The 10,834-nt window shown below is 35.6% G+C and overlaps 1 protein-coding gene across 1 annotated transcript; it reads right to left on the bottom strand.

Annotated features, from left to right (window-relative positions):
- Positions 1 to 220: 220 nt before the first annotated feature.
- Positions 221 to 6,172, bottom strand: LOC147409999 (myb family transcription factor MOF1-like). The gene is made up of 6 exons (XM_086460281.1): positions 5,584 to 6,172; positions 5,429 to 5,505; positions 5,307 to 5,343; positions 4,725 to 4,878; positions 4,384 to 4,621; positions 221 to 632 (listed from the first exon to the last, which is right to left on the bottom strand). Exons 1-6 carry the CDS (start codon positions 6,107 to 6,109, stop codon positions 324 to 326), a joined length of 1,341 nt encoding a protein of 446 aa, XP_086316407.1. The 5' UTR covers positions 6,110 to 6,172; the 3' UTR covers positions 221 to 323.
- Positions 6,173 to 10,834: the final 4,662 nt, after the last annotated feature.

Raw genomic sequence — 10,834 nt, 5'->3', positions numbered from 1 at the left:
AGGAGAATGTTAAAAATAAAATATGTTTCATCATCTTTAAAAATAATAATAATAATAATAATAATAGGAGTGACACGATTCACTAAAACAAATTCCTTTTGTATATCTTGCTATAAATGAAGAAACTACAAAAAGAAAATCGATAGTCTAGTCTAGTCTTGTCCCTTTAAAAACGTGAAATGTCAAACACAGCCACTTTCACTATTTGGAGATGGAAATAAAGATAAAAAGACTGAAGGAGAATCAAATAAGAATAATATTGGAAAATAGATGAATTTGTTTAGAACTAAAAAGAAGAGATCTACATTAGCATCCAACATTAATTAGGTACCCTTCAAAGATATGGAGAGATCCAAATTTATATCATACTCCCCTAAAGAAGAAGAACCACCTGAGCAGTCTTGAAAGTTCAATCTTGAAGTCCAAGAGAAAGCTTCACTGATTTCACTGGCTGATGATGCGTTGCTCCTTTGAGTCGAAGGATGAAGTGAGAGTGACAATGATAGAGAGCAACCACCCGCTTCTTCCTCTTCTATTCGTCCCCGAGATATAGGTGGCTGAAACACGTTATCCATGTTTTCGATTCTTGGCTCTCTTGAAGATGACAACTGTTGTTCATCCAGTTTAGCTCTCTGTGAAAAGAAGATGAGATTTTATGCTATAGTTAATTCTAAACAAAACAGATTATATTTTATGGTTTGCATGATTGTAGACAAAATGACTTTTTTGGAAAAATAAAGACAGCAAAAACATTTTCTTAATTACAAATCATATTTTCTAGTAAAAAATGAATCGTTTACTTGCAAATAGTCTAAAGTGCCATATTAAGCAATGTAACATGCATGTATATGTAATAATGTATCCCCCTAGATGGTTGAGACAAAACCATCCATCATACTATTTTATGACCGATCAATCATATGTTCTTTCAAGCTTTTCCAGAAGAATACCATAGAGCAAACTGTTTAGACAATTTAATAATGTCAATTTTTAACTAAATAGATATTTTAGGTGGGACCCATTGTATGTGTGCTTAGACTCTTTAGGTCCACTGATTTATATTAAATTAAACATTTTAAATCATCATCATCTTCAAACCTTCTCCCAAGGATCAGAGTCAGTAAAACGAACCCTAGTTCTCCGTCCATGCTATCCAAGGCCACATCTTTCATCATTGAAAGTGTATTATCAATCAGCATTTTATTTTTGGGTCTTCCACTCTATTTTAAAATCTTCAGCTTCAATAATTTTTTTTTTTTCTAACGCGGGGGGGTGGGGAGTGGGGGACTGTAATTAACCAGCCTTCATTGAGCATGCCTAAAAATCATCTCAATGTACTTCTCTCAATTTATTGCTTGTCGGAGCTATTCCTCCTCCATTTTCTCTAATGAGTTCATTCATAATTTTATCTTTCCTATTATTTCCACTGATCCATCTCATTTATGTCACAATGTTTTTTAAAAAAAATTCATGTGTTCCTCAAAGACGCCTCCTAACAAAATTTCAATATATTCTAACACTTGTAACCGCACCAAAAATATATTTAAGGTTGAAAATTTGTACTATTCATTTTATCAGTAATTTAGGTCAACTTTTCCATATGAATAATAATGCTAAGAAATATTATCCAAATGACACATGTCAGTGTAAATTTCGATAACCTATCTTATCGAGCCTTAGATCAAATCTAAATTCGGAACAGCCTTATCCAGGCTGAGCTAGGGCTTGAGAGTTGGATTAGGGTGCATCTTGCCTCTTCGGAACAGATCAATTATGTCTTAGTTTGGCCCCTACCATACTTGCCTGTTTGGCGGTCAACCGGACAAGTAAGAGAAAAACAGAAAATAACATGAATTGAGATACCGAGAGGCATTAAGAACTCACATAAACCATTATAAAGCACAACATGTCGCATGTGTCCATCAATCAAGACCACTGACATGGCTGGGGACCATGATGGACATTGCATTTTATTTTTTTGGACAGTAAGACATTGTATTTTCTAAGTGTTGGTTGATCCACATTTATAATGTTTATGTTTTACCTTTTCCATAATTTTCCAAAAATCAAAATTTGATACCTATACTTTGTAAATTTCCAAAACAATTAAATATGTTTCCCCCTCCCAATTTTAGTAATTATTTGGATTTTTTAACATTATCTACCACTACTAAAACCATGCAAAAAGTCCATCTAATACAGTCATTCCATAATTTTGAAATAGACAAGAAGTTATCTTAAATTCAAGAATACATGATATTAATACCTACAAATTAAATAAAAGAATATCAGGAAAATAAGAAAACATTTATGAAAGATAAAATTGTATGTAGACTGACAGAAAAATGTGTGGGCAATGTGTAGGGAAAGAGTAGAATGAAGTTCTAAACTAGTGAGAGGAAGAAGGCTATAAGTCGGGTTAGCTGGCCTGCCCAAACCTTAAAAATGAGAGCTAGGACTTTTGATGTTGAGCCCACAAAGTATGGTCGGCTCATAATTCTAAGCCTATAAAATTTGGGTTCGACTGCAATTTAGACATGGTCTGGCTTACCCCCAGAATATATATGTCTAAAATATCCTATACAAAATTTGATCTGAACCTCTAATTTCAATGCATTCTAACATTCAAGACCGCACAAAAAGTTGATCTAAAACTCAAATTCATTTAATCGATAATTAAGTTCAAGTTTTCTATGCTAATACTAATGATTAATTAAAAAATGTTAACCAAATGACCCACAAGTCCGAGTAAAATTTTTGTAACCTATTTTATCAAGCCTTGTAATAAATCCAAAGTCAGATCAAGCTCATCCAGAATGAGTTAGGGCTTGAGAGCTGGACTAGGCATCTTGCCTCTTCCGAATATAACTAGAGCTTAGTTTGGCCCCTCCTACCACTTTGGGGCATGAATTGAGATAGTGAGAGGCATTAAGGACTCACATGAACCATTATAAATTATATTGAACAATGTGTAGGGGCTTAATTTGATCTTATGTTACCCAATTCATTGCTACTAGTCTGAACCACGAATTGGTACGAAGCGAACCAATTTGCAATACGGTTACTACTGAGTTTGTAAACTCAAGCGAACCACGAATCCACCGAATTCTGGTTGGCTTCAGTGAACCAAAACATAATTGGTTCAGCCAACCAAAGCATTAAGTTCAACAAACCAAATAATTTTTTATTTGGTTCAATGAATCCAACTAATTTATTATATATAATATTTTTTTCTTTAAAAAAAAATATATTATTATATCGTTTTCATTGTTCATATTTAAAATATGGATTATTTTGTTAAGAATAATGCTGAAGTGAGCTCACGCTGGAACCTCATATCGCACTTCTTGACATGAAAGTTTCATTGAGATACCAGTGAAGACGCATCTATTGCTCTTATCTACTTTCACGTCAAGAAGTGCGATATGAGGTTCCAGCTTGAGGTCACTCCAGCATTCTTTTCTTAATTTATTTCTATGTAACTTGAAAAAAAAAAAAAATTAACATTATAAATGTTTTTATAACTTGTATTCTTGAATTATATATATATATATATATATATATGGACAAGCAAACCAAAGCTAATCAAGAAACCAATTATCTCTACCCACCCCTCCGAATTGGGTTCATTCTAGAGTGGCGAACCTGGAACCCAAATTCGAACGGAGTGAACTGACGAACCAGATAACACAGGTTTAGCCCATACCCACTTGCCCAATTGAGGGCTGAGCAAGAGAAAGAGAAAATAAAAAATGAATTGAGATAGTGAAAGGCACTAAGAGCCCCACGTGAATCATTATAAATTGTATTGCCACAACGTGGCTCATGTGTCCATCAATCAAGAGTTCAAGACCTTTGACACGGCTTGGGTACACGCAGTGGACACTGCATTTACTCCAATGTCGGATGATCTACATTTAGATTGAAGGACCATCTTATAACAGTTGGAGGATATTTCACGTTTTAATGAAAAAAAAGTATTAAAATATGAAGAAAAAAAAAGAGAGAGGGTTGAAGCTCTCCATCAAACAAATGGTTGAGATGCTAGGGATTCCCTAGAAAACATATCCCTAGAAAAAAAAAGTTTTTTAATATCTAGATGATAAGTACAGATCCCTAGGAAATCTGTTTTGACGGAAGGTCTCTCTACTGTGGGATGATCTGAAAAGTCCAGGTAAAATGGTGGGACATTTCATAGAATCTTACATAAAACTGACAATATGAACAAACCCTACAAAGGGAAGGTCAAGAAAAATTACAAAAGTAGAATCAGAGGCTTAAAAAGGCTAAAAAGCTTTTTTTAATAATAATAATGAAGAAAAGAAAATAACAAAACAAACATAGAAGAGATAAAGAGATAATTAAAGGGTATAATATTTCTACCTTGAAAAACTCAGATTCTTCAATGTAGCCTGGTGTATTTAGCTTGCAAAGATCATTTGGCAGAGAGAAGAGTGGTGTATTTTGAGGATCTGTCTGCCATCTGAACCCCTCTTTTATAGACCTTTTAGTAGCATTGATTTGCAGATAATCATCAAAATAGTACGGTAAGGGGACTGTATCACTTAATCTTTCACTGCATTGCTGACTATTGGAGATAGAACTCGTCTCTATTCTAGCTCTGGTTTTGAGTAGAGAAAGAAACATGGGTAAGTGAGAAAAGAGTCTGTAGTCTTAATTTATTTCACTTTTGGAAAATAAATAGAGATATATACTAAACTGACCTTTTTAGAGGGAGAGCATTGTGGAGGGACTGAGGGTTGGAATCCTTTATGGGTTTTAAAGATGGTAAGAAACCCATTTCATTTTCTTCATCATCAACACAGGCATCATGAAAATCAAAAGAGTGCTCTCTTTTCTGGGTTGGATTATTCAAATCTGTATTTCAAAGTTCAACACACACACACACACACACACACACACACACACACACACATGTAAGAATATTTAATGGTTTAGATAAGAAAATGGACCAAACATTTGACAAGGTTTGATGAGAGAGAGAGTCTTTAGAAGCTTAAAAAAAGATGTGGTCTCTTATTCATTTATGATATACTTTGTGTAGGCACCAGCTTTATCAGAAACTTTAGAAAGTAATAAATGAAGAGCGGGAACCAAAACCAGTAGTGTTTGAAGAGGTGAAAACAAGAAGAAAAGATCCGAGTTCACAGGTTACCAATTGTGGAAACTCAGAAGAACTTGACTACTTCATATTTTATTTTATAATAAACAAATGAAAATCTTGCGTTCCTGATATTAATTAATTAAAGAAAAACCTATAATAAAAAAAAAAAACCTTCACATACCTTGTCTACTCATGTCATTCTTCATACTTCTATACATCTGATTTGAATCAGCAAATCATCAGTCATAAAAATAGATAGAAAAATAAAAGAAAAATGGGAAAAATCCAGTAAAAATAAATAACCTGAAGATGGCTTTTGACATGTGAAATAGTTAGCCCTCGTACATCCATAAGTTGAAGAACAAGTTTAGGTGTAGCCTCTACAAAGAAGAAAAGAAGAGGTTAGAGAGAGACGAAAACTTGAGAGAGAAAGCTTGAGAGAAAGAGAGAGGAATTACTTTCTTGACCACCAAGTCTTTCAATGGCATGAACAAAACAGTGATGAAGATCAGGAGTCCATCTCAGACGAGGAACCTTAGATCTAATATACTGTCTTACTACTCCACTCCTTCCACAACTTCCCATCTTTTTCCCTTTTTTTTTCCTCCTAAATTCTTCACTTAGATAGTTGATATACAACAATGGGTTCTTAACCAAAACCTCTAAAACCAAAAGAAAATCAATGAGCTTACTCTTCAGATATCCCTTTAAATGAATGAATCTCTTCTTGGTATCTTTCTTCTTGTTTTGTCTTACTTGATGGGCTTCAGCTTCTGTCTTGGTCTGGGTTTTCTTCTCTAAACAAATCTTCACAAATATATATGTCACTTTCTTTTGTGTGTGTAAGAGAGACAGAGAGAGAGAGAGAGAGAGAGGAGGAGGAGGAGGAGGAGGAGAAAAGGAAAGAACGAAGTTTGGGGGGCCTGTAAATTCCTTATAGATGTCTTTGCTTCTGTTCTGCTTCCCTGCAAAGAAAATTCTCATCACGAGATTCTGATCTCCTCGAAATCATTACTAAAAAGCTTTGACCTCAACCCTTACTCTCTCTCTCTCGCAGCAAACAAACAACGTCATATTATGATAGCAAAAGCCCATCAATTATAGCTTATTAAAACATTTAGAAAGTTTTGTACACTGACAGTAGAGAGAAGTATCCAACTCTCGACAGCTTGGCTTTTTCTTGCACGTGGAAGCTTAATTGACAATAAGGTTCGCACGGATCAGGTTGGTTGGGGTAAAATTAGAATCAAATCGAATTTAATCAATTCTACAAATTTGGAATCATCCTAAAATCAAATTAATCCAAACCAACCTTAGTTGGATTTGATTCTTAAGTCTTCTAAACATAGATATCAAGACAACAATCATCAAATCATATGAAAAAATTTACGATCATCAATGATTTTAGTAAAAGGCATAACAAAGAGAATGGCATTGATTGTGAAAATCAAGAGAAGCTAGGATTTCTTATTCCAATAATCACTTAATATTATGTTACATAAAAACTAAATTATATATAAGAAACATAGAAAATAGGAAACCTACCAACAATAGAATATCTACTAATAATAGGAATAAGCAAAATAAATAAAAATAATATAATCTAACATCCCCCCTCAAACTCATGATGCTATTGCTAGAAGCATGGAGAGTTTCCCAAACAAAAAACGAAAACGTGAAGTGGAGTGCGCCTTGGTAAATATGTCGACAATTTGCACGAAAGAATGAACGAAAGGCAATGTGATGGTGTCAAGTTGAAAATGATGTTGAGCGACATGACAATCAATCTCAATATGTTTGGTCTACTCATAAAATACCGAATTACGAGCAATATGAATAGCACTCTTATTATCGCAATATAAAGGAGTATGGTGATGAAGAAAAATACCCATATCTACAAGCAACCAACGTAACCAAACTATCTCACAAGTAATAGAAGCCATTGCAAGATATTCTGCTTCTGTGGAAGATCTAGAAACAACATCTTGCTTCTTATTCTTCCAAGAAATAAGAGAATTACCAAGAAAAATACAAAAGCCAGTGGTAGACTTACGATCCGTAGGATCACTAGCCCAATCAGCATCAGAGTACGCACACAACTCTAAAGATGAAGTAGATGAAGGTAAAAGACTCTGAAATTGAGTGTCCCAAGATACCTTAGAATACGAAGAAAAGCAGCCCAATGAACTGTAGTAGGTACAGTAACAAACTGACTAACTACATGAATAGCATGTGCAATATCTGGATAAGTGATTGTGAGATAAACCAAGCTGCCAACAATAGTACGATATAAACTAGGATCCGACAAGGGAGAGCCATCAAACGGAGAGTACCGAGCATTAGTCTCAAGAGGGGTATCAACAACCTTATTATCAGTAAGACGTGCACATTCAAATATATCAGCGATGTACTTGGACTGGGATAACATATAACCTTTCGGAAAGAAGGCGACCTCTATGCCCAGAAAATATCATAGCATGCCCAAATCTTTCATTGCAAAGCAATGAGCTAACTCAGACTTCAAAGATGCAATGCCGTCAACATCATCACCAGTAATAATCATATCATCAACATATAAAGAGAGCATAATACGACCTGCAACAGTACATTTAACAAACAATGTCGAATCATGATGATTAGGATGAAAACCAAGCGAAGTAATCACAGTAGAGAACTTTTCAAACCAAGCTCGCGGTGTTTGTTTGAGATCATAAAAGCTTTTCGGAGCCTACAAACTGTACCAGGTTGGTGAGAAACACCAGGAGGAGGCTCCATGTAAACTTTTTCATGAAGATCACCATTCAAAAAGGCATTTTTAACATCCATCTGAGATATGTGCCATCGACGAATAGAAGCAACTGCGATGAGCGTACGAACAGTAGTCATTTTTGCAACAGGGGCGAAAGTTTCCTCATAATCCATATCATACTCTTGAGAATAACCTTTAGCAACAAGTCGGGCTTTGTATCTTTCAATAGATCCATTAGATTTAATTTTGATTTTTGTAGACCCAACGGCAACCAATGGCACGTTTTCCTGGTGGTAAAGATACCAAATCCCAAGTACAAGTCTGATGCAAAGTAGCAAGTTCCTCAGCCATAGCATCCGACCAAAGTCGGTCACGAACAGCCTCTCTATAAGATAAGGGCTCAGAAAAAAGATTAATAGAAACTAAAAATAAAGCAAAAGTGCTAGAATAACAAGAGTAAGAAAAATCTGGTAGCTTAGTAGACTTACGAATACGTGTAGACTAGCGAATAGGATGAGGAACCACAGTCTCAAGAGATGATTGGGCAGTCGCAGGAGGAGGAACAAGTGTATCAGGAACCAAAGTACCAGAATCTATTGAGCTATCAGTGGAAAACCTGCAAGATGTATTATCTAAAACTTGAGTAGCGGGTGGTGTTTCCTCAGTGTCAATAGTGAAGGGATCAATGCGAATAAAATCAAGCTTGGTCATATTATGAGGACTAGCAGGAATAGAAAAGAATGAAATATGCTCAAGAAACACAACATGACGAGAGACATATAACTTTTGACTAACTAGATCAAAACAACGATATCCTTTTTGTCCTACGCCATAACCCAGAAAGACACACAAAGTAGACCGCGAGGACAATTTATTACGCTCGACTTGAGGTCGAAGAACAAAATAAATAGAACCAAAAACACGCAAAGAAGAGTAATCAGGAGCATATCCATACAATTTCTCAAAAGGTGACAAACCTGAATTGTGTAAGGTTGGAATCCTGTTAATCAAATGAGCAGCAATAAGAATTGCTTCTCCCCAAAAAATACTAGGAACATCAATAGACAATAAAAGAGAACAGCATGTTTCAACAAGATGCCTATGTTTTCTTTCTACAACACCATTTTGTTCAGGGGTATCTGTACAAGAAGTTTGATGAAGGGTATCATCGAAAGTAAGCAAATTAGAAAAATCATTAGAAGTGTATTCTCATCCCAAATCACAACGAAAACACTTTATGATAGCCAAATGTTGAGTTTTTACAAGAGCTCTGAAGTTATTAAAAATAGAAAGATAATCAGAACGACATTTCATAAGATAAACCCAAGAATAACAAGTACAGTCATCAATAAACGAAAAATAATATCGTAACCCCCCTTTTGTGGTTATAGGGGAAGGTCCCCACATATCAGAATGAACTAGATCAAATGGAGCAAGAGAAAAAGAAAGACTTCTATAAAATGGTAAAGCAGAAAATTTTGCCAGTTTGCAACCACTACAATCAGAAATATCATAAGTTTTTTAAATTTCCTAATGCTTCAGTAGAAGCTAAAAATTGTAAACGAGTCGCTGAAACATGACCTAAACGAGAATGCCAAAAATAAAAATCAAAAGATGAACGACTCATGAAAAGATGACAAATCCACACTTGAAGCTGCAACTTCCGGTATTTTGAGCTGATCCAAAACATAGAGTCCCCCTTGCCTATGGCCTGTCCCAATCAGCTTCTGAGATCGCGGGTCCTGCACATAACAAGTGGAAGAAGAAAAAGAGATTAAGTATCCCGACTCACATAATTGACTAACAGAAACAAGATTCAAAGTAAGATTATGAATGTAATAAACATCCGGAAGAGATAAAAAAGATGTAATAATTGAACCAACGCCTACTAATGGCATAGGAGTGCCATCAGCAATCACAACAGACACAGACGAATTGATAGATAAAGAAACAAATGATGACAGATTAGGTGACATATGATGAGAGGTGCCAGAGTCTAAGATCCACAAGGAGGAAGATATACCTGAAGTACTCGAAGATGACAAACCTACATGAGAAGAAGCACACATGGCATGTGGTTGTGAGGCAAGAAACTGTTGAAATTGCTCAAACATATACGGATCTAATGATGGTGCAGCCACTGCATTATTACGCTGGGGTGATTGATTACCAAATTGTCATGGAGGAATCTGAGATGGCAGTTGTAGCTGTTGAGGTCGTCGTCGTCGTTGTTGTTGTTGTTGTTGTTGGGGTTGCGATGATTTGACTTTATTCAACAATAATAGGCACTGAGCCTTCTAGTGGCCTTTTTTCTTGACAAAAGCACATTCATCATGAGAAACCTTTGAATTCAACCTATTTTGATTCGAGGGTCTTTGAGGTGTTGCAAAAACAGATGGAGTAGACATTGGGACAGTCCCTTTGTCTGCTTGAGACTTAAGACGTATCTCCCCAGCTAAAAGTTCATTGACCACCAAATCAATAGAAGGGAGTGGGTTACGATGCAAGATTGTCCCACATAATCCCTCAAAATCATCACAGAGGGCCATCAGAAATTGTAACAGTCGTTGCTCGTCTCTACGATCAATGTAAAGTGAGAATGCTCGTAATTCAACGGATTCTGTAAGTGCTAACAGGTCCCATAATTCTGACATGGCAGAATAAAAATTCTGAATACTCATATCCTTCTACTGAAGAATACGAATATCTGTCTCCAACTAATACTGTCTTGCAAAGTTAGACTGCGTGTATAATCTTGCCAAATTATTCCAAACCTCTTTGGCAGTCTCATACTTTGCCAACTGAGCACCTATAGAGTGCGTAACAAAATTATTGATCCAAGTGATGATCTTCGAATTATCAGCCTCCCAAACATCCAACGAGTCTATATAATCAATAGCCTTGTCTGTAGGTTGAATTCTTGTACCCGTAACATAACCCCACATAGATTTGTCCCGCAA

Source organism: Akebia trifoliata, chromosome 2 (assembly GCF_017979445.1).
Source record: "Akebia trifoliata isolate Shusen 1 chromosome 2, ASM1797944v1, whole genome shotgun sequence".
Taxonomy (NCBI): domain Eukaryota; kingdom Viridiplantae; phylum Streptophyta; class Magnoliopsida; order Ranunculales; family Lardizabalaceae; genus Akebia; species Akebia trifoliata.
The sequence above is the reverse complement of the archived record's forward strand: the minus strand, read 5'-3'. Positions and strand labels throughout refer to the sequence as shown.

What these genes read in the sequence shown, in the direction of transcription:
- LOC147409999 (XM_086460281.1), bottom strand. Translation starts at nt 6,109, where the DNA reads ATGAGAATTTTCTTTGCAGGGAAGCAGAACAGAAGCAAAGACATCTAT. An exon ending in AAGACTTGGTGGTCAAGAAA is followed by an intron (nt 5,506 to 5,583) that starts GTAATTCCTCTC and finishes TCTTCTTTGTAG; the next exon opens with AGGCTACACCTAAACTTGTT. An exon ending in AATGCTCTCCCTCTAAAAAG is followed by an intron (nt 4,622 to 4,724) that starts GTCAGTTTAGTA and finishes ACTCAAAACCAG; the next exon opens with AGCTAGAATAGAGACGAGTT.